At 41.5% G+C, this 24,495-nt stretch overlaps 2 protein-coding genes across 4 annotated transcripts; both read right to left on the bottom strand.

Moving 5' to 3' along the window:
- Window positions 1-52: 52 nt before the first annotated feature.
- On the bottom strand, window positions 53-24,397 carry LOC145944873 (uncharacterized). 2 transcript variants are annotated; one of them, XM_083053499.1, is made up of 5 exons: window positions 24,229-24,397; window positions 23,832-24,041; window positions 7,075-8,146; window positions 1,411-2,706; window positions 53-853 (listed from the first exon to the last, which is right to left on the bottom strand). In XM_083053499.1, exons 4-5 carry the CDS (start codon window positions 2,696-2,698, stop codon window positions 687-689), a joined length of 1,455 nt encoding a protein of 484 aa, XP_082909625.1. In that variant the 5' UTR covers window positions 2,699-2,706; window positions 7,075-8,146; window positions 23,832-24,041; window positions 24,229-24,397; the 3' UTR covers window positions 53-686. The 2 variants fall into 2 exon arrangements, with proteins under 2 accessions (XP_082909625.1, XP_082909624.1); XM_083053498.1 differs by lacking the exons at window positions 23,832-24,041; window positions 24,229-24,397 and having other exon boundaries at window positions 7,075-18,411.
- Window positions 18,563-23,195, bottom strand: LOC145944875 (uncharacterized). 2 transcript variants are annotated; one of them, XM_083053503.1, is made up of 6 exons: window positions 22,601-23,195; window positions 22,375-22,440; window positions 21,802-22,033; window positions 21,428-21,685; window positions 21,049-21,280; window positions 18,563-19,024 (listed from the first exon to the last, which is right to left on the bottom strand). In XM_083053503.1, the coding sequence occupies exons 1-5, from the start codon at window positions 22,793-22,795 to the stop codon at window positions 21,096-21,098; spliced, it is 936 nt and encodes a 311-aa protein (XP_082909629.1). In that variant the 5' UTR covers window positions 22,796-23,195; the 3' UTR covers window positions 18,563-19,024; window positions 21,049-21,095. The 2 variants fall into 2 exon arrangements, with proteins under 2 accessions (XP_082909629.1, XP_082909628.1); XM_083053502.1 differs by lacking the exon at window positions 18,563-19,024 and adding an exon at window positions 20,103-21,015 and having other exon boundaries at window positions 21,123-21,280; window positions 22,601-23,083.
- Window positions 24,398-24,495: the final 98 nt, after the last annotated feature.

The following is a 24,495-nucleotide window of genomic DNA, read 5'->3' as shown; positions in this document are numbered from 1 at the left end:
ACGCTCGAACAAGACAGTTGTTGTACAGTTGAATCTCGCATTGCTTTTATTACGTTCAATTTACAACAATGAGTACTTTCTATCAATACATATAGATACACCGGGATATACTATTATAATATTTACATTACATATCACATTGTCAAATTCGGATCGAAGCTACTTTACCCCGATAGTCTTTACGACCCTTCAATTTTCGTTGAGAAATAATCTGTAACTTCCTCTTTGGTCGCTCAGCATGCACAGAATCAAGTCGGACAATTCTGTTTCATGATTGCAGTATTGCGATATGACAATTGAAGTGTTTAAGAAAAAAAGTAAAGAATAAATGAGAAATTCTATAAATAAATCTCTGTTGGAAGTACACGCGCGCGAGAAAGTCTTACAAAAAAAAATTTGCAAAGATAATATTTGAAGAGCAGCGAATATCTTCTCTCTCTCCCTCTCTTCCCCTCACAATCGTACGGAAATATATGAGACATTGTAAAAGGAGCAACTCGGTCTTGTGCAGTTCAGTGACTCTTGCCTTGGCAGAGGTGCTATATTAGACGAAGGATACGATCGCGAGTGCAGTTTTGAAGATGTAACGAGAGAAAAAATGCGAATAACGACGCTACGACTCTATTTTAGCGATTAAAATGGTAAAGAACGTCCGTCTCCTCTTTGCAAGTCGCGTTTTAGTTAAATTATTCCGTTACTTGCGACGTTTGCTCGCTCGACGGATCGCTCTTCGGCTCTTTCACGTAATCCACTACTAATTCGAGACCGATCAGAGCCCGTAAATCCTTCCTCTCCTCTTCGGAACTCGTCGTCGTACTGCCGGCGTCTTCTACCTTCGCGATATCCTCGCCGGCTTAAAAATCAACACGAATGTTTCATCATACACGGACGTACATATCTCCTTTTATCGTTAAAATAAAAACCGAGATAATAATTCTAATAATTCTTCCAACATGTTAGATAAACGAAACTAAGAATAAAAGACGAAAATAAAAGAGCGTATTTTTCTAATATATTAGTATAAAAAGCGAAAAAATTTCAGAGACGGAAGCCAAATGATTGTATTTCTATACATTATCGTACTTTGAAACATATAAGTAGATATCGCTGATACGAAACAAAATTGCCTAAGTCTGACTTCTATCAAAACCAGACAAGATTAAAAGACCAGAGTGATTAAATATGATAACAATAAAAAGTTCTGATATATGAAAAAAATTCAAGTATGAAGAGGGCTAGTATAAAAGCCAGGCACAAATATTAGATGCAATAAAATTATTTTTTAATTCCTTTATACTTATTTTTACTATTATTTAAAAACAAATGGCTTGCCCTTTTCATACTTAAATACCTAATAACAGTTCGAAAAACAAAACGTAAGAATCAATGTCTTTTTTCAGTGTCTCCTACCTTGCATTTCCTTCGAATCCTCCTCGTTCTCCGTGTCGGTCCTGGAGATCCTCGTCTGTTGTATATCCTGGTACGTCTTTGTGAGATGTTTCAAGATATAATTGGTACCCCGTGTGTTCTCGGCGTCCGAGCTCTTGGACGTCGTGGCCTCGTCGCGGGTGAGATTCAACGGCCGATTGCTGTACTCCTTGGACTGCGGCACGCTGAAGGCCGAGCAGTGCTTGGTCTTGAAGGGTAGCTGCCTCTCGTTGGCGTGCTTGCGATCCCAGATGTGACCAGAGACGCGTAAGTCTATGAAGAAGTGCAGAGGATCGATGCCGGGATAGGACTGCGGCATCGGATACGGCGGATACCACAAGGGTCCGGGTAGAAAGTCAGCAGGGCCGGACATGCCGCCGGGTAAGGCACCGAAGCCCTTGACACCCTGGAGAACGCCCTCGCATCCCCTGCCGGGCAACCCGGGTAGAAACGGACCGCGCGAGAAGTCGAGCTTCTTCTGATCCGGTAGCTGAAGACCGGATGGCACAATCTCTTGACCGGGGACGACGCTCTTCGTGCGATGCTCCTCGTAACCCCTGCCGTTGTCGAAATTATTACAGCTCCTGCCGCTGCGTTCCAGCTGCTGCGAGTCCTCCGGCTTGACCTTCCGCGATTCTCCGGGAAAGACGTTCTCCGGCGGCTGGGCGTCGAAGTGCTGTCGCGGTCGCTCGTGATCGAAGAAGTTTTTGCCGTGCTGCCGCGACAGGAATTCCGTCTTGTTCTCGTCGATGGGCTTCAGGATGTCGCCGCCGAAATTGGGCTTCTGATCGAACCCGCTAGTTTTACTCTCCGACGTCGCGTCGGTATAGGCGTCCGGTTGCTTCCCGGTCTCGTTCTCCAAACGAGTCTCCGACGGCACTTGAGTGGACTGCTGCTGCGCCGTGGAGTGATAGTACTTGTTGTTGTCCGAATGCGGATGATAGTGATGGTGATGATGATGATGATGGGATCGTTCCTTCGTCGTCAGTTCCAGAGGTCGGTCGCGGGTGTCTCGCCAGGATCTCTTGCGACGTCGCGCCACGTTATTTGACACTCCACCCCCGACGCCGCCGCCGCTGTTGGCCGACGTTGTCTCTGTCTTGGCCTGCACGAAGGACCGCAACATTTCGCTGAAGAAGAAGCTATGAGGCGTCAGCGGCACGTTGTACAGATACGGAGGAGTGGCCGCCAGCAAACGAGAAACGAGATCTCCGCCCGACAGGGAGGCCGGGGTCTTCAAAGTCGACGGGTCGCCCGTGGTCGTCGTCATTTTGGCGGCTGAGGTCAGTGAAAGAAATGGAATAAATCCTCAAATTTTTTTTATATAACGTTTTGATTAATTTAAGTAATTATTCGTGATGGCAAAATTGTCTAACTCTGAGCGTTCACGAATTGTCTTCATCTCGTTCGACATCTTTTTCTCTTCGCTTTGCCTATTTATTAACTATATTTTTATCATTATGATAATTTTGAATTTTACTTAATAATTTTACCTAATTTTCACTAGTTATTATATCGTTTATTATATCTATAGTAATTTCGCTATAACATAAGCAAAGATATTTTTCTACTTTTAAATTATGTTCTTCTAACATCTTGTAAGAAGATTAAAAAATTTTTCATAAGTTTTAAAAGAGAGATTAAAAAACGTGTTAATATGGATCGGTATCTCGCTTTTCTTACACAAGTGATCGAGAATATTCTGTGAACAATAGAATAGCGGGCTTGATGATGTAATGACTGTGTACGAAGAGCGTACAAGCACGATTCTCCGATGTGGAAGTGAGCTACTATTGTCTCCTGAAATTAATTGAATGGCTCCCGGCCTTAAGTCTAAGACCAAGGAAGAACGGCGTCTACGGTGGGATGGGATGAGAATCGGCCTGGGGTATCGCGTCATCCATTAAGGAATACTAATTTCTGTCAAGTACACGTTCGGTCTCGCCCGAGTGCGAGGATTCTCGTGAAGAATCCTTCGCTGCCGAGAATTTCTCGCGAGGACGGATTCGAGTCGACCCAGAAACGAATGATATCAGCATCCAAGGATTCTTTTCAGAAGATTCGAACATTTGCATTGCAAATATCTATTTAAAAAAATTATTATTTTGCAATAGGTGTATGCTGTTTCATCAGCGACAATCAATGACAATCTGAAAAAGCTTTCAGCTCCTCAATTTTGTCAATCATAATTGATGACGACTCTGATGAATAAAGTCGCGCGATCGCAATCGTCGAAGAAATTTTTCTTCGTGGCAGAAAGCAGAGGTTCCTGAGAAGGATCTCGACAGAAAGACCAAAGAGCAACGGGATGTGGAAAGCAGAGAGTGGAATCGTGCATCCGCGCGTCCAGGGAGAGAGAAAATGAGAGAGGGTGAGAGAGAGAGAAAACGAGAGAGGGATCGGGCATTGTTTTGGTCCATTGTTTCCCAAACAAACGGCGTCCACGTTGTTTCGTCAGGAGATATTATGTTCAGCCAGACAGGCAGGACGAACGGGAAATGGACTGCTGTCAGTTTTACTCTTCGTGATAAATACGCGCCCGTCGCCGGCGCCCGCCACCACCGTTCTAACGCCATAATTCCGTTCATCCGTATCGCGCGGTGCATGTCAAAGTTGCGATTGCAGTGACAAAACCGCGACTTTTTCCCTCGATATGTACCGCGAAATTTCTCGAACTACTTCAACGGTGTAAAAAACAGACAAAATTATAGCTTTAATCATGAAAAAATCCAATTAAAAAGACATTGCTGTCACATTTTTTTCCCTCTTATATTTGCTTATTTTTATTAAAAAAATAAAATAAAATAATATCCTCGAGCTCTCTTCTTGGCGAAAGACCGGCGATCAAGAAGCGTTCACCAGAGGCGAAGCGTTTCCGGGGCGATTTTTCCCCCCCGCTCGGGGATGACTCGTTTAGAAGACAATGATACCGGGCTCGGGGGCTATTCTAAGGACCGTAAAGCGACTTTACGGGCTGGCGTTACATTATTATTCCGCATGAAGTGGGCGACGCGCAGATCATCTCCGACGCCGTCGGCGCGTCGTCGTCGTCGTCGTCGTCGTCGTCGTCGTCGTCGTCGTCGTCGTCGTCGTCGTCGTCGTCGTCGTCGTCGTCGTCACCGTCGCCTCGTCGTGTCATCCCCGTGGAGAGACAATCTCGGTTTCACGCGGCGCGCGAGGGAAGGCCGGTTTACGATTCATAAGACAACTCGGCGGATTGAATTAAGCTCGCTCGCTCGCGCTGCGGCAGCTGGAGAGCCGGAGAGCCGGTTCCGCCACCGGGCGGGCGGCGCGAATCTGCATAATCCCGTTCGCGTCGACGATTCTAATTGGCGGATTGTTTCAATCTCTGTCGCTGCGAATATTTGCATTCGCGCTGCTCTACCTCTCCATCGGCCTGCCATCTCCCCGTTCCCGTTTCCGCTCGGTTCCCTTCGCCTTCCGCAACTACCCCCTCGTTCATATACCCTCTCTCTTCCTCTTTCTCTTCGTTCCAATCTCTTCTTTCCATCTGTGTAACCTCCTTTCGGCATTCACTTTATCATCACTATCGCGAGATGCAGAGCATATCAAATAATGAGAAGCGTTTCTCTTATTTGAATTTCTCCTTTCGTTCAACTGAACAATATATTTTTGCTCTCCTCTTTTTTAGCTATATTATTATTAATGTCTATTCAATATAAGGCTTACTCTTACAAGTTCATCATTTCGCTCAATTTAAATTTAATTAGATACCCTTTTTATATAATATTTTTCTACATTTACATGCTACCATTGTGTAAAGTCTTGCTGGCATTGTTATCTTCGTTTCAAAGATCGCCAGTGGCACTTGTATTTTTCGTTCCATCGACATACCGCGGTGTTTTCTATAAAAATTGTCGTAAAAGAAATATTTTGATACAATTGTCGTCACTCAATTGCGGCCGTGTATTTTATTTCGCATTGTTATATGTCGCGGCCGCGCGTTTCTTCCGCCCCAAGGTAATCTGTGTCCTCGATGCTTTCAGTCGCTAACTATTTTTATATATTTTTCTAGTTTGTTTGTCTAAATATTATTTCTGAAAAGAAAGAAAGGAGAGAGAAAGAGAATTCCCCCAAAATATTCCTCGGTAAATACGCGGGTAAACATTCGCGAGATACTTCGAAAATATCAATCTGTTGTCGTTTGAGAACTTATTTTAGAATTTATTTTTTCGAGTCTCCCCAAATAAAATTATTCGAGTGATGAGAGTCTGTCATCAGGTTTATATCAGTAAGAGTCTTGTTGAAATTCGTGATGTCGAAACTCGAGATTTATGCTTTCGGTATAAGTCGTTTGTTAATTAATAAATGACACCATCTAAAGTATGAAGAACGTTAAAAATTCCCTGTTTCGACTACTACTTTATACAGGACAGTTCACTTTTTAAAACTTCTTTTCGAGGAGAGAGAGACGCCCGCGATTCTTTTACCGTCCACATAAATATTTTTATTGCGAGGCGCTCTCGCGGCAAAATCTTCTCGTTTTGCATAGAGAGAAAAAGCTGCCGGTCGCAGCAGAATCCGGGAAGGTTTTTTTTTTTACGGTTGAACTCTCTGCGTAATTCAAACATCCTGCTCTCTGTGTCACGCGAAGAGAAGAAGAGAATGCGTCCGCCAAACGACTCTCCGGAAAGAAGCCCGGCGATCCCCCGAGAAATAATCACGGTCCGACACTGTACGATCTTCTGCTACTTTGGCAGACTTTCGCAGTCTGCTGCTTTTGACAGATTCTTTATTACTGTTATTGTCATTCAACATTACTTATTTATTCAACGCCTTTTAATAAATCTCTGTAAAGCTAGAGAATGTCAGAGAAAAGTTCTACAGATAATGAGATACAGTTATGATAGCGTGCAGATAAATGATAGAACGAGATAAATAAATATAAGTACACAACGTTTACCTTAGATAGTCTATTGATGGAATTTTGAAGAAATGCGAAAAAAATATCCGCAAATGTTACTTGATGTTAGATTGAAAATAAAGTCTTTCGTAAACTGAGAGAAGATATGAAAAATGCCAAGCGTAATGATTGTCACGCAATGAAATTATTGCGGCCATCGCGACATTTATATGCATTCTTGTACATCAAAAGAAAACAGCGTGTTTGCAAAATCGATCATCCTGATTATCATGCAGATGCGACATGCACAACAGATGTTTAACGGGAAGCAAATGGCCAGTTAAGCGGTACAACCGCAACATCATTAGATGCTACGGTGCAATAGAGTGAATAGAGAGTTGCATCGCTTCGCGAGGAAAGGAATGTCGTTCGATTAAATTTGAAATTGAAACAAAGGATCTGCCTCATTTAATTAACTTAAATAATTGAAAAAAATTGTCGCACAAATGAAATAAATAAATCTCGATTCGTGTAAATAAATTGCGTTAAAAAACAACTTCTTAATCTCGAAACAATTAATCTGCGGGACAGTTTTTACTATAACGAAGAATAAAAATCGCGAACAGAATCGTTTCCTAAAAAAAGACTTTAAAAAGATATTCGCAAAAAAAAAATACAAAAATTAATTTCGCGTCTAACTTTTTAATTTTCACCGATGGCACTCTCGATGACACGCGACGAAAGAGCAAAAGAGTTCTTCTCTCTTCAAGAGTTGCACTCACCTGCACACGCGATAGCAGCGGGAGTCCTGAAAGTTGATGCCGCTGGACCCCGACGATCCACCGGTCGCCCGGGACGACGATCTATGGATCCCTGTCGCAGTGGTGGTCCGACGCGTGATGCTGGCCGTGGCGGCAAATGAGATAATAATCGGAGGACTCAGTCACTCGTCGTCGACGGCTGCGTGGCAGTCGTGGATGGTTGTTCGGTGATGGTGCGGTGGCGGCGGCGGTAGCGACGGTGGTGGCGGCGGCGGCGGCTTCGGTGGGGGTTGTATTCCATCCCTTGGCGACTGTCGGCGACGAGGGTGCGAGAGTAACGGGGAGCGCTGCCTACGGAAGAGCGCGCGCGAGGGAGGCAGAGGACGAACGAGGGGGATGAAAGAGGACGATGGTGGAGGAGGAGGAGGTGGGCTAGGAGGCGCGAGGGTGGTGGTTTTTGAGATGATCCGGCCAATCTGCGCATCATTTCCCCGATGCACCCTCCGCCCCCTCGGCCACGCGCGTAGCGGCAAACCGGCGCGGATTCCGCACCACCGCAAGCAGCGTGGAAGCCCTGTTGAATGCCACATTTCGAGGCAAAGACGAAGTGGAAGGGAGGGAGGAAAGGAGGAAGCAGCGCGCGCGTTCGCGGCGCGAAGAATGAAACGGGAGGAAGATAGACAGATACAGAGAAAGAGTAACAACGCGCGAGAGAGGAAGGAGGGTGAGAGGAGAGCGGCACTAAAAAGGAGAGAGTAATGCCGGGGGAGGCTGGTGGTTCTCTCGCGGTAGCCCTGCCGGGGAAAAAAAGTGGAAAACAGATATGTATATAGGCGAAGAAGGGGCAGGGGGTTGGAAAGAATCTTTCTCTCCCTCGCGTGAATGCGCTCCACCGTTTTACCGCGGCTCGTTTTCCTCCGCTTCTCCACTCTCCGGTGTATCTCTTCGGCGCGCGTATCCGGAACGTGTTTGCACGTCACCGCGAAGGGATTGGATCCAGCACGTCGATCTCTAATGCCAGATGGAATTGAAAAACTCACGTGTATATGCGTCATACAATTTGCCAAGGATCCCCCGCGAGCGGCTCGTACCCCTGTGAACGATATATGTAAGAGGAAGACGGTATGCGGAACTTCATCTTACGCAAATATCATAAGATTATCAAAGCTAACCGATACTATTATGTTTCTAATGTTTTTTTGAGTTTGCAAAGTAACTTTGTACTACATACACAAAAGCTTCCTGGACAAAAATCTCTTGAATCTTAAAGAGTTTTAATTTTAATAGGTAACTTGGGAAAATCTTATGACTTGATTCTATTTTGTTAATCTAGAATCTAGGGGAAAAAAGATGTTATTATGTATAAATAATATGTCGACACAGGGCGCCGAATTATTCGCGAATTAGACCATCAGGCATCGATCTTCTTTGAGAGGCAACAGATATATCCGCGAGAAGGGAATCGATCCCTCGACATTGTAAATTTCGCAATGGGATCGATGACGACCGAACCCCTCGTGCTCGGATTTAGATTTTAAAGGATATCGGGGCTTCCCTCTCGATGCGTAATGTGCGCGGCAGAGCCCGCAAAATCGTGCATGGAAACGCACCTCAATGAGCGATGTGCTTTTCAATAGATATATAGGAGAAACGAGTATGCATACGCGAATGTAATACACAGCGGGTTTCGCTCAATCCGTCGGAGATCGAAAGGGGACAATCACCGTGCTTGATGCTCACGACGAAAGATTTTCTCCACTGCGAGACAAAAATCTCCGCCGAGTAATATCTGTGTATATATTTCCTTTTTTTAATAAATAAATATTTAAATTCCATCGTCTAAATCATGCGCGAGTAATTAAAAATTTATTTACTAATTCGATTAAGGATAATAAATGCATCCAAAGTCGCTCCTTTCGAAATCTTTCCTTGATGTACCATTGATATTATTGAAATCTCTCTCTCTCAAAATTATTCAAAAAATCTTTGACTGCGTTTAGTCAAGAATAGTTTATTTAAAAAAGTATATAAATATATATGCGATGTTATATAATTAATTTGACAACATTATCGAGCCTTTTCTTACAAAAAAAAAAACCAGTAATTAGTTCTTTCATGCAAGCGGTCGATTAATGGGAGAGAGATAAATAATGCGCCGAAAGTTTATCGCGACGCGTTGCGCGCATTTATTATTTACCAAGACTTTTCCTGCGACGCGCAGCCGCGCTCTCTTTGCCCGACACACAGGCCGGATGACCACTTACATCACACCGTACATGAAACGATGCTAATTGGTCCACCGCGAGGGGTAGCAAAGCGCGAAAGCGCTCGCTCGCACCACTTCGGGGCGCCCCGTTTCTACCCTTAGCCGCCTCTTGACGGCCGATTCGATGGGGGATGGGGATGTACGGGGTGCACAAATCCGTGCACGCACCCGCGACACGTTCCGCTCATTAATTATGTAAAGAATTTCTCAAAGTTGTCGCGCCCCCGCGTGTACCGCCGAATTCATGATTCATCGGATATTCTGCGAGCTTTATCTTTCCTCGATATTAATTTACGTTGTCGTAAAATTACGCGCGAATCAAAATCGCATTAACGTGAATTGAGAATCATGCAGATATATACGAAGGAGGACTTGGGATTCTAATTCGAAAGTTTAAATGTAAAATGTGAAGAATGAAGGAGACTGTTCCTGTAGTTTATTCAATTTTAACGAGAGAAGAGAGAAAAAAAGACATCGTGTTGAACATACAATATTTAAAATCAATTTTCTGGGTAAGGAAATTTTTATATATATGTATATTATTTTACTAACTTATTCTTTTATATAGAATTATCATTTTTATTATTTCTTTTCAATTGCACTCACAGATGTCTATACTAAACCTAGATCGCTAACTCTGTCAAAAAAGCTGAGGCATGATACCTTACAACAAAATGGCAGCGATGCATCTGTGTCAGTTCATATATGATATCTTACAAAATTGACAGTCTGCGTGTTTGTGTTAATGCATATGTGATATTCGGCAATACCATGGCAACGGTCATTTTGTTGTAAGGTGTCATAGCCAAACCGGACACAGCTTTTCATACGTCAAACCCCGAAGTTAGCGATCTAGGTTTAATATAGATATCTGTGATTGCACTAAAACACACTTCCGGTACTCTTTTTGTGTATAATTGTCATTGATACTTAATTTTGCTTCCTCATAGGAAGCTTTGTTTTAATTTGATATGTATTCAATTTTTAATTTACATATTTCTTTAGTTTGTGCTTTTGATTCAGTTCTAATTTAATCGTTATTTTGATGAGTAACTCTGACAAGAGTAAATTAAGAGCGAATAATGAGAGAGATGCAGAGATATGAACTTCGCGGTTGGGTCGCGGCGATTCGAAATCTCTTGCTCCCAAGAGAGATAGAGAAAGAGAAGCAGAAATTTAAGAGAAGAGGAGGGTATTTCAGAGAGACGGCCGTGAATCCGCAGTTAGAGATAGCTCGTCCTTCGCGAGCTTGCACCCTAAATTTCAATCGACGATTCGACGGTACCAAGAGTCTCTTCTCCAGGCTTCGAGTATCCGAAGAGGAAGAGGAACCGGGGGGAAGAGAGGGAGGAGAGTGAGGGAAACAATTTACCCGAAATTCGCCTCGTCGCGTTCGGCGACTGGATACACTCTTATTTGTCCCCGCGGCAATCTGTCGACTGCAACCCTTCTCTCGGCGTCGCTTTCTCTCCGTCACCACCACCCCATCGCCATCGTCACCGACACCACCACCTTTTCGGTCGCCCCCTTGCAACCCCGCGCGATCCGCCGTCCCCTTTCCCGCATTCCCTAACGTCGGCCGCCTTCTTCTCTTCGCGACGAGAGGAGAACGCAAAACCGCGAAGTCTCATGGGAATTTTAAACACCGACGACTCGTCAGTGCTCTTTCCTCGGCATCCATTCTCCCCCTCCCCCCTCGTCCCGTCGACCGGATGCCTTCCTATCGCGTTCCTCTTCATCCCTCTTCCTTTCGAACCCCCCGTTGTTCTTCCTTTGGTAGGCGGAATTCAAGATAGGGTACTTGGTACAATGCGGTTACAGTTGGATCTCTTCGACATCTCCGAGCCCCCCTTTCCTTCCTCGTCTCTCACAATGTGCGAAAATCGAGGACACTAGCTATCGGTCGGTGCTCTCGATGATGCTGTCTTTCAAGGACGTGAAATCTATTAATTATTAATTCTGAACCCTCGTTAATTAATCCTTAACGCGTTACCCTTAGGGTAAAAGTGATAATAATAATAATGCGCATCTAACAAATGTTTCTTTTGTGAATTTTTTTATCTCGATCTGGAACATCTTCATTAAACTCTCATCTAAATTTCGATGCGCGATACCTAACGTTCTTCGCGTAATCTTCAATCTCATTGAGCGTCGCGTCTGAATAAACAAATTTCGCGACTGAAAGATATAAAGTGGAAGAGTGAGGATGAGCTTATAATTAGCTCCATTTCAATTACTTTACTTTATTTATTTCAGTCATAAAAAAATCAGACAAAATTTTCTAAATTCGTCTCGAATCCGCGGATCTGATTGTCGCGGTGTCGCGATTTCACAATCAGTTTGAAGCCGGCGAGCACGCGTGCTCGCTTTAATCGAGATTTATCCCCCGTTGTTGCGCATCTGTCGTCCCACGCGCGCGAAAGAGGCGCGATAAAGGGATGGGGTAAGAGAAGGAAGGAGGAGGCGAGCGGGCGGTTTAAGAGAAAAGAGCGAGAGATGAGGAATCACTCGAGTCGCGCGCTCGCAGCGAGAGCTCGCAGCGGGGTGCGTAATATTCCCGGGAAGTAAAGCTCCCGAGAATTTCAAACCCCCTTTCTCCCTCCCTCCTCTCTCTTCTTCTCTCTCCCGTCTATACCTGCTACTCGTCATTCTCTCTCTCTCTCTCTCTCTCGCGGCAGGCAGAACGATAGAGAGCGTCGGCCGCCCCACCGACTACGAAGGGATGCAAATAACTGGTGATAACAACAGATAGCTCTGCTGTACGGTGTACGCCTGCCTGTCGCGGCGTGTGGGTGACTACGATGATGGTGGTGGTCGTCGATGGTTTGAGTTTTGACGGGAGGAAGGGGGTGGTATAAGAGAAGCAGGCGAAAACGGGGGCAGCAAACGGGAGACACAAAAGAGAGAGAGAGGGAGGATGAGTAGCGGGAGAATCAGACTTGAAGAGAGTAGGCCAGAGGGAGGGTTGAGGGACAGGCAGGCAGGCAGGCAGGAATCGTAGAGCCCCGCGGAAGAGAGAAGAGGAAGAGCGACGCGGCGGCGTGAGGGTGAGAAGGGGGTGACAACAGAGACCGGATGGAAGGCAGAGTGGATGGAAGAGTAGTAGTCTCTCTCTGCCACCGTCTCTGTCGGCCCGTCGTTTCAATCGTGCCTGTCTCTCCTTCTCCGTCTAACTGTATCCGAGTCGGGTAGGGTAGAAGGGTGCGAATTGGAGCAACGAGGAGAATGAATCGTCACACGAGCGAAAGAGGGATAGAGAAAGAGAGACAGAGAGAGAGAGAAAGGAAAACGAGACGGGCAGCGAAGGTACGGGGGTGGCCGGACCCGTGGGCTCGACAAGGGTGAGGCAGAGGGTGCTGGGGGACGTCACTCGCTGTCGCATCGAGCGCGAGCGATGAGTGGCGCGCGCTCGCTCGTCTTTTGTTTGCGATACGATGCGACTGCCAGCCTGGTGACAGCGACGACGTGGTGCGACGTCGGGGGAACCGACACGGGGCGGTTTAGGGTGGACCCGGGGAGCGGTAGCGGCAAGGGGGATGAGAGAGAGCGCGCGCGCGTTTCGCTGGAAGGGGGCTAAAGCACCCCCGCGAAGGGGCAGCGGGGGTGGAAAGTGGGTGGATAGAACGAGGCTGGGTGAGAATCATAGAGCTACGCTACGCTTAACGCGACCCACGCGCGCGCACGCATGCACGCACATTCACGCCTGGCATGACACACACACACATACATAAATACATACATACATACACGTGTACACGCGTATTCGCTCGCGGGAGTAAGCTTTCTCCGGCCACGCCGCGCGTTTCCCGTATTGGGTCCTTGTTGTCGGCAGGTTGCCGGATACGTATCCTGCGGATCCGCTTTGCCCTCCGGGGCGAGAGATACTTAGACGAGTTCAAAGCCGTCTCGATACTTAAGAATCGAAATGTACATGACTGCGTTTATTGAGTATCAATGATCTCTTTTTAGTAGAAAAGAACAACAGTCCTCTCTCTTACCCTCTCTCTCTCTCTCTCTCTCTCTCTATACATCAAATTGTTGAGGTGACGAGTAAACTAGGCTTTTGGAATCTGTTCATTTAGAAATGAGCGATAAGACTCTTATCGCAATTTAAAATAAAGAAATACAGATATACAAATAAAATCCAATATAAATTTAAATGAAAGTATATTATACACGCAAAACAAACAGTGATTTTCTGTCATCTTGTATATGTGTATCGTTTAGTATTAACAAATTCGATATTATTATAAAACTGATACTTTAACATAGTAGTATATTATTATAAAAATCGTTTACATCGCTGTTTAAAAAAAATGCATTTTTTTTAATATCGAGTGAATCGAATTTGTGACTAGCGACTAGTATCGAGTTCCAAATGGTTACCATACATGCAAACAAACATGTAAAAAACTCATTTTTATACTGTTAATAAGTGGGATAAATATTTTTCGAGGGTATAATTTTTTTTATATATAATTTTAATAGGCAGTTCGCGTTTTAATCGACGAAATAACGCGTCGACGCGATAATCCGGCGCGTTGCAATGCTGTTATAGGCTTTCACAGATCTTCGCGCGATCCAACGAACACGAGCAACATCGTAAAACCGCAGCAGAAGCTTTATCGCGGTGAGCTTTCGAGAGTGCAAAATGTTCGCTGCATGCATGCACTTGCACTATGCGACTGAGATTTTAAAGTGCGTCGAAGAATTTATTTTATTTTTTTGCAGAAATAAAGCACAATCGCGCGAGTGATATAGATAGACGTCGCGCGTGAATGCATCGTTCCTAATATCATAAAGTATTCCAAAAATACCACGTATATGTATATACATCGAGGAAAGAGTTGGAAGAAAAGTTGATAATGACTCAATAAAGATCCACGAGCGTATTTACAACTTAAATGGATCACTCTTGAAATCTATTATCGATCTTGCGCGAAATGCAATTTCTATAAATTGAACACTACCTTCTCTCCCCCCGATGATTTTTTTTCAAATTTTCTTCTCATGCGAATTGAAATCAGAGGATATTCGAACATAAATTTAATTTTCATGTACGCCATATCGGAATAAAAATCCATACCGCTCGTACATTCGATAATATAATTCGTATTTTATGCACGGCGAGGAAAAAAATAGCGGCGGAATATTCGAGGGAAAGGTAGAATATCATCGCGTATGAAATAACAGCCACGATCCAACAGCGGCCTGAAAGGAGACGAGGTAAGTTCGAGATGACAGAGTGGGGTCACAGAGGATAACTCGGGTCTCGACCGGATCTGCTTTTGACACGAATACGTTTACGGGATCTCGCGTGACCTCCCGTTTCTCAGGAGGCCACGCGAATGTCACCCCTATCTTTTATCTCGGTTTCCGAATCTGCGATGACCCTCCCCCCGCTCTCTCCCTCTTCGAAAAAGGATCTTTTCCCTCGGAAAGTTTCTCCCCGCATTTCTTCACGAAGTAAAAGAAGATTACTTCCAGCATCCCAGAAGCGAATGACAATAGTGTTACGAGCAGTTATTATTTGTGAAACTCAGAGATGAATTTCATTTGATTCCTATATTAAAAAAAAAAAAAAAGGACGAGACGGCCGAAATTGCGGAAAAATGGAATATTATATTATATTTATCCCGTAATGATCTCCCGTTCGCCATTCGGGCGAAAAACGGGGAAAATTAATTGGACGACGGCATTAATAAATTTCACGTCGCGCCACGCGGTGATGCATGCGGCCCGATTGCGAGTTCCGGTGACACGATGACGAGCATAACTCAAAGGACGCGCATTTAATGCTGGGACAATTAAATGCGATCCCCTGCCCCTCTCTGCCGCCCCTCGGGGATGCGCTGCTTCCCGGACGGTAAGTTATCCCCCAAAGTTTCCAAACTTGGTCGCGCAAACAACTTTAATTAAATATCTACCCGTCGCGGGCCGTGTGCGTGTATATGTATGTGTGTGCGAGGAGAGGGCGAATTCGCGGACCGGTGGTATAATTCCCATTTGATTGTCTTTTCGGGGAGTGCGCAACGCCGTCGCCGTGGCGAATATGTAAACGAAAATGAATAATGAAGGGTGCGCGTTAATCGTACCGTATCGATGGGAACGATAGAAGGGATGAGAGAGAGAAAGAGGGGGATGAAGGGGGGGCAGGAATCTGCGCTGTGTACCATTTTCTAATTGTGTCCATCGTTAAAGGCATTCGGCCCTTGTTAATTATGATTCTCCGGGACGAATTCGGGAATCCCGCGAATCGCAACCTCCCGCATCCCCCTGATGCAACGCGATTTCCCCTACCTGTCCGAAACGCGCAAAAAGATCTTCGTAACGAGCGGATTTTTCTAAATGATATCCGCGCGCCGACGAATTTCAATAGAGAAAAACGAAACACGAGAATCGGAGTGCGAGCTAAATATATTAAATTTCTCGCGTGACACTTGACGTAAAATTAACATAAATGCGTAAAGGGTGTCTTTTGACAGTTCCAGGCGTCTTTATAAATAATGCAAAATTGTTAATAGAAAAAAATATGTACATATATTATATATATATAAAATGTAAGATATTATAAATATAAATATTTTGTTTTCTCAAAATTGATAAAAAAAAAGACAGTCTTGTTCTTCTCTTCAAATTCATTTTAGCAATTAATGCAAAAATATCTGAAATCGTGTCCCTGCTACATCTCTCTTCCTTTCTTTCTCCTGAAACGTTTTCATACTGGAGGAAAGATTCACAGCGATCGCGTTCATATATACGGAAGGCCCCGGATCAATTACATAATGGCGCGGTTGAAACGGATGCTCTCCAACCGCGAACGACCCCTTCGCGGCGAGAGGCAGCGCGTCCCCCCTTTCCGTAAAATGACTATAGAACAAAGGGTTGAGCCTCTCTCTTCTCTACGGGCCCGCAGTAATTATTATGCTCTTTGACGATCCCTCTGTCTGTCAACGCTAACGCCGTGGTAGAATCGATACTTCTAAAACTTTAATCGTTTCGCGTGCGCGTACATATACATCGACGAACCGCGACGCGTCAGCATCGGCCTCGGGGGGGTGTAAAAAAAAAATACCCCTCGATTCGAATTCGTGCGGTAATCAAAGTCCTCGGCGAGCCAAGCGACGCGGTCTATTTTTCACGTGACGTTTTACGTTCCTTTACATCTTCCTTTTTTTTTCTTCTCTTTCGCGACCTTTTTTAGTTTTTACGACACGCGGGGTTTCGTTTTATAACGAGGCGGAATCGTAAAGGCAAAAGTTTCCGCGTAAAATAGGCGAGACGCCGCGATTTTAACGTACATCATTATGATACATAAAAGCGACAGAGAGCTATAATACTCGCGGGATATGTTGTATGATTCGAGTACTCTCTCTTTATAAAGCGACTGACGGCGGCGTGATTAGATTTTCCGTCAACATACGGTCGCGAAGGGGATCGGAAGTTTATGATAATAAGGTTTCACCACCCAATGGACCGGAGCGGAGAGATGTATCACCACGGGATGTATCTTGTCTTAAGCGGCAATTTGCCGAACGGTGTACTGAATATGGATGTGATTTGATCGTTTGATACATTGTGCGAGATCTACTTGCGAGATCTTGGCGATATAATCTGACTCTGATGACATATTATAGGTATTCAAAGGTCTAGTAGTAGCCGCGACGATTACTGCGACATCTCATCAGTGATCTAAGCCGTTATTCAGCAAGATCATTATTCAATATCCGCGATGTCGAAAATATATACATTGTAGATTAAAAGAAAAATATCCACATTACTGCCGAGCGAAAGAATTTAAGAATAATTTCTTTCACGTAGCCGAATTTGAGTACACAATTGAAATAACGACGTTGGACCGTCAACAATTCCTCCCTTATCTCTTCATCTCTCCCTCGCGTTCCTTCCGCTTTTGCAAAACAGATCAGACATCGATGTAGTAAACCCGAGATTCCCCGAGCGTCTCCTGATTGTATCAAATTATACGCAAATGCCGTTTGTCGATTTATCTCTCCGGAGATATTATTTCGATCGAACGAGGCTCAAAGATCGCGGTCACGATCTCATTATTCTCCTGCAGAGAACTCGTTTCTTTCCGTCATCGGTATAAAGATCCCCCTTTGTGCGACGCGAGAAATACTTTCCTCGTTAGTCTTAATTTTGTGTTCGCCTGTCGACAATATATATATGCATATACAAAGACGACACACTCTTCGAGCCTCTATAATCCGCGGGAGAGCGTTAATGATACCGCGGATGAATAACAACGTGACAACGAGAGCCCTTCGCCGATCGTTGCCGCGGCTCCTTAATTTTCCTGCCTAATGTTCGAATTAATTTTCCGCTCGTCTTTTCCATTCCTCGCGTAAGAGATTCCCGCGTATCCGATAAATAATAACCGCCCCTTCCTTGCGCGAGATTGTCTTTGGCGCTTTTACGTTAATTCATCGCGCACGAATGTAATATAGTTTACAATGAGAGAGAAATAAAAGCAATTGAAAGCTTCAGAGCTCGAGGGAGATGTCTCTCTTTGCGTCCTTAATTTCTTGCAATTATTTCATCGACGACCTAATTTCGCGAAACTAATTCATCCAAAAATTGTTGAAAAAATTCTTTAAAATATCGATGAGCATATTGAAATTTAAAAATTCAGATTTTATTAATAGATGAAGACTGAAAAAGCGAATGGCGATTATTAATAAATAACGTCGCTATTTTAAAATTAAAATTTTTAATTTTAAATTCATAAAAAGAAGAATTTTGGGAAGCTGGCGCATACAACCATCAATATCAGGGAAACGTCGAATTCGTATCATCCGTGGGTGGTGAATTTAAAGACGAGAGAGAGATAGAGATAGAGAGAGGGGTAATGTACATCGTCGTAAGAGGAAATGTAGTCAACTGAAATACTCAACTTTTCAGCAAACATGTTTTTTTGAAGATATCGCATTTCGCTACATATACATCTATAGAGAGCAGTAATGCCGCGGTACTCTTGGCCCAAGCAAAATCTCAGTCCGCAGGAATGACAATAGACTGTCAGATAATGAATCCCCACTGTCACCCCCTATACCGCTGCGCGTCCTAAAACCCTCAATCTACCGTGTTCCCTTTCGACGCCCCCTTTCCTTTCTCCCTTCCCCTCCTTAACCACCCACCCCTATCCCTTTCACCCTTCCCTCCTACGCTCGTCTTTCTCCCTCCGCAGCGATGGATTCGAGAAAGTCGCGTTTCATCCCCCCGAAAAAACAACTTTGTATTCGTTAAAATAAAAAATGTTGTCTTTTATCATGTTTGAAGACTTTTTTATCTAATAAATTATTAGCAGGTGATGATGTAGTAATGTAAAGTGAGAAAATAAATTTTATCTAAATTGTTTATATTGTAAGAGATACAAAATGTGTGTATCGTCTAAAAATTGTCGCGTTTACTTCTAACTTATTTTATTGAAAGTTCGATATATTGGCTGCCACACACAAGTTCGGTGGCAGTTATATCTGTCGCTAGACGTGCCCCTCGCACTTTCCACCCTCTGCTCTCGAGTAGCAAACAGGACTATGACCGAGTAGGCGAGGCGTCCACTTAGCGCTAATGCCCCTTTTATTGGTCAAGATTTCAGTCAGAAGATGAGTACGCGCTTGTACCTAGGTCGCTACCGCATATCAGTCTCCGGGTGAAATTAAACCATCGTATTAATCGCCATCTCTTTAACATAATTGTTGCGATTTTCAGTATAGGTCTATTAAAGGGCGATCGTACTTCTTCAATAAAATCACTTGACAGCGCAAATCGTAATATTTTTTTGCCTTATACTTTTTATATTGAAAACGGAAGGCTTGAATTATATAAATATTTAATTCACATTTCATTGAATCATTAATATTCGATTTTACACATATACATATATGGTAATTGTTAATTCTTATCATCCGCTTATTATAGGAACCATATGTTTCTTTTTTCTCGTTTATAAAATATAATTTATATTTAAAGTTAACACGGAATACGGAAACTTTTTTTTACGCATGTTGAATGGAACGAATGGAGCAAAGCCGTACAAAAAAAAGAAAAAAAAAAAGAAAGAATCGCGAAATGTGTAACGTATCGAACTGCATGTTGAAGTCGCCGGGAGCGAGCTCCAAAAAAAATTCACGCGGAATAACTCGAGGCAGAAAAAGCGAACAAAAAAATTTCCATAAAAATGCGCAACCGCACGTATAATCCGGATGAAGCTTAGTATCGTGCGAATGGATGTAGCGCCCACTGGAATGGTTGAAAGGACTGGATATTGGCAGATATAGAGATGATGACAATCGCATAAAGCGAAACTAAAATCCTCGAATTTGGAAATCACACAGTATTAACTTCAAATCATATATCTATTTAAATAAGAATCGCATTTTTCCATATATTTTTTTTCTGTAAATTATAAATAAAATTTATTTTTATTCGTGTGTGCATTTTACTTATTTTAAATTTATGTAAAGCAGAATATATTTTAGCAACAATATATATAAAAATATATTTAAAATTAATTTTTTAAAAATTTAATAAATATCTATAATTACACGTGTAATTTTTAATTTAAAAAAATTATAGAATTATATTTATACAAACAGATAAAAATCGAATGATAAAATAATGGTAACAATTGCTAAAAGACAAGGTTAATAATTACCATATATATGTGTAAAATCGGAGAAATATTAATGATTCAATGAAATATTAATTAGACATTTATATATAATTCAAGCTTTCCATTTTCAATATAAGTATAAGGCAAAAAAATTTACGATTTGCGCTGTCGAGTTTTGCGATTTTATTGAAGTATGATCATTTTAATTGCTAAAATAAATTTTTCTTACTTATGAAATTATGTTAAATTTGTTAAAAACAAATTAAATAATTATATTTTGATTGGCCATATAAAAACATAAAAAAAATAAATAAATAAAGCCGGTTAATGATTAAAAGTAGTGTTATATAGAAGGTATTTATTACAAAATATTTTAAGTAATATATATATGTGTGTGCGTGTATTCACACACTTATGTTGGTACACATTTCGGAAGATAATACATAATAAAATATTTACTCTGGAAGAGTCTTGCAGATCTCGTTTAAGTGTTGTGAAAATGTTTCGCAACGTTTAATATTGCTAAATAAAAAAAGAACACCTACTTATTAACCTCTTAACTGCGATGCACTTTAAATAAAAAGCATCTGCTACATGTGAGACGATATTATCCTATTATGTATGACTTTCAAAACTGATTAATTTTCAAAAGCACATATATACACTGTTTGCAAATAAAAGATTACTCTTTTTCAGGATACTCAGCTACAAAGTTAAAACAAAAAAATTTTTTTTTAATTAAGCCCATTTTGCAGTCTTTTAAAAAGGAAACAAAAATGGAAAGTTGTTAATGTGTAGGCTGTAATCTTACTTTCATAGTATACATTCGTGAAACAATCAAGCTAACATGAGCTGTCATCTAGTCGTATCTTAAACTTACTTATATTTAACAAGTAAATATAAAATATATTATAAGAGATCGAAATTTTTCTTTTTTAACGTAATGTTTCTTCAGATTGCCACTTAACCAATATGTATCGTCAATTAAAATTAGATCACAATGGTACAGTTTTTCGCAAAAAGCGAATTAGGCATTTTCATTGGCCGGCCTTTTCTTGTTCTGAAATATAATATTGTGCAATAATGTACTTACCAAGAAATTAGTAGAACATTATATATCATGTAGTTTCAGATGTAAAATTACATGATATACAACTGCTGCCTTACAGTTTGTTTAGACGTTTTCAAGTCTGCGCTGGATGTACGTGTTGTTTTAGATCTTTCCTGCTCCAATTGAGCATGTAAAGAAGTTACTTCGGATGTTAATTCGTCCCGTATTTCTTGTAATTTTGCTACTTCAGCTAATACGGATGCTTTATCCTTCACTAAAAAAAAAAAATATATATATATATATATAAATTGCAAATGTATATATTCTTAGTATCAATAATGTATATTATTTAATAACCTATAAAAATGCTATACAGTACTAAACAGTATCAAAAATATAGTAATAAAAATACAATACTCACTCTCGCCATGTGATAATATTTGATATAGTTTTTTATTTCTTTCTTTAACTTGTGTTAACTCTTCTTTCAGCGTGTGTACTTCAGTTCTCAACTGGCCAATTATTTCATCACGTTTTTCAATCTCTACTCTTAACTGTGCGGACGTTATATCATCATCGATTTTATTTAATCTAGCTTTCAACATATCTTTTTCTTTTCCCTTTGTTATTTCTTCTTTCGTTTCCTTTTCCACCCTCTCAAAAAACTCTGCATCTATTTCTATAAGAATCAGAAAAATTATTGGTTATAAATATTTTCTAATTCTTTTTATTATTTTTTCCATCTATTTCCAAATTATTTAACTCATTATTTAATCATACAAATCATATAATTACCTTTTGATTTATTGTCTACAGGTTCACTTGTTATTACTGTTGACGATGTTGCACTTGTTCCCATACTATTGAATTCTTCTAGAGACATAGTCGCTTTTTTCGATTTTTTACCAGATTTTTTAATCTCTTGTTCCTTTTCATTCTTTGCTCCGCTAACTAATTGTTCTTCGTACGCCAGTTTTGATAGCAAGATGGCTTGGTGCAATTCCTGTTCATATGTTTCCTCGACAGCCTTAGGGAAATCATCATTACATAATATATACAACAAAATCATAAATAATTACAAAATATTTTAAGTAAAGTGAAATTATCTATATAATTATGAATATTAAATTATATTAAAATAAAATCTATCAAAATTTATGCAACTTTTATCATTTTTTAATACTTGAAAAAAAAAATACTTGTGTCAACAACTTATCATCTTATTAAATAAATAAAAAATAAAAAGATATACTTGAGAGATGTCTAAAACACACTTATTCAAACATCACAAATTTTTGCAACAAAATTAAGAAATAAATTATTTGATAAATAAATCTTACATAATTTCGTCAAAAATTCATATTTTACCATCGTATCTTTTTGCTTCCACTGCTCCCACTGCTGATCGTCATTATTCATTTTCTTCTTCTTTCCCTAAAACCAAAAGAAGAAGCATTAAAACTTGTTGACAGTTGGCAAGAAAAAGATTTGAAATATCTAGGATTTCCCGCCGCGACGTCGCATCCGGCTGACATTTCGCCGGCTAATCAAAAACAAAAATGCAACAACAACAATGGACGCATGACCCCCTTACCTTGCTCTGTTTTTTTTTGTTCGCTTGCTGCTGCTGCTGCAGTTGCGGCTGCTGCTGCTGCTTCGGCTTATCGCCTTTATTACTCTTCGCATTGTTAGTCTTGCTCGTCGTCGCGCTCTTCTGCGTCTTCTTCGGCTTGAAGTCGTCGTCCTCGATGCTGAGGACGGCGAATCGCGATGGCACGGCGGTCGCCATTTTTCCGTCTCACAGCGAACGAAAACGCACGTCGCGGAGAGTTCGACGTACCGCGCACTTCCGGTGTCAGGCCGGGGGTGCTCGCGAGAAAATTGACAGCTCGACAGCGGCGACTCTCGGCGATGACGAGCTCGTCGGCGTCGCGGGCGCGTAAAAAAACCGGCTATCGCGACCCGGGAAAAACGGAACGCACGCGCCGAGCAAAATTGAACGGCGCTGTTGTTGGACGTCGATGACGTATTATGTATAATGTATAGTATATATATATATATACACACCGGACCGGAAGGGACGTCCGCGCCACGTTGCGGCGAGCAGCGGCGCCAAACCGCCCGGCGACACAGGCTGGCCAACTGCGTCGCGATGAAAAATAATACGCGCGATGCGATTTCGCGCCATTTTGTGAAGAATGAACTTTGACCTGTGACTATATGAATATAGATCAGAAGTTGTCGTACGTCTACGACATTTATCGTAAAAGATCATCGTCACCACAAATCAAGAAAAAAATGTTTTCACATTAAAAATTCATGGGTTAAAAACATCTGAATATAATATCCGGTTAAATTCTTGCGTAATAGAAAAATGATAGAAACATATCTCATATCATATATATATATATATATATAGTAATAAAAAATAGATAGAAGAAATCGCCTTTTACTAACAAAATAAGAGAAATATGATAATATGGTGTATCGAGATATTTATAACGTTATTATATACCAGAAAATAACTGATATAAATAATGTGAATTGTAATAAAAATTTATAGAAAAATTCGTAAATTTTTTTCCAAGAATCTATATATGTATATAATGATTTTTCTCGATTCAATAAAAACGACGAATATATATATATATATATATATATATATATATATATATAAAATAACCTGCGCCTTTATTTTACGAAATAATATTATACACTGTATATATATATCGATAATGTTTTCCAAGCGTATATCGAAATGTGAACTTTCTAACCAAATGAAGCGTATTTTTTTCATATTTTCATATTTCGTTTAACAAACTCACTTTATTGCTGCCTCTACGACGAAAGTTGAACGTTTTTCTCCTTATCGAGTGTGTATATTTCTTCGTCACAGAAATTATGTTAATTTCATTATTGTCGCGTCCCGTGAACGAGTGTATATATAAATAATGTAACGCAAATGATCTTTCGTTCTGCACCTCTGCCCCGAGCGCCACGACATCTTTTGAATTTAAAATGACGTTTAGCTTAATCTAGAAAGAGAAGAAAGAAAAATATAGAAAAGTGTAGAAAGTGCAGATGAGACCCCAAGCTCATTATCATATACGCATATACATATTTTTCTTTCTTATTCTCCTTTAAATATATATATATATATATATATATATATATATATATATAAACAAACATATTACATATTAAATATAATTCGCGACTTACTTTCTACACAGAATAAGAGGTCGTTAAACCGGTTCTGGCTTTGACTTTGACCAAATTAATGAAGAATCGAATTTTCCGGAGGGAATTCACGCCGAACGAGGGAATGAAAAAAAAAAGACAGTCGGAACTCGAAAGGCGCGCGCAATATTGGCGCGCAGCTAGCGCGCAGTTGGCAGATCTGCGACAACACGTTCGCGACAGAGAAGGAGGTACTCGTTTCTACACTACATTCACAGGCATACGGTCGTCGCATCTATCCACCGTGCG

The sequence above is a fragment of the Prenolepis imparis genome, unplaced genomic scaffold (genome assembly GCF_030444845.1).
Source record: "Prenolepis imparis isolate NDT839.2.m4 unplaced genomic scaffold, iyPreImpa1.0 SCAF_13, whole genome shotgun sequence".
NCBI classification, from domain to species: domain Eukaryota; kingdom Metazoa; phylum Arthropoda; class Insecta; order Hymenoptera; family Formicidae; genus Prenolepis; species Prenolepis imparis.
This window is presented reverse-complemented; position numbering and strand designations above follow the sequence as displayed.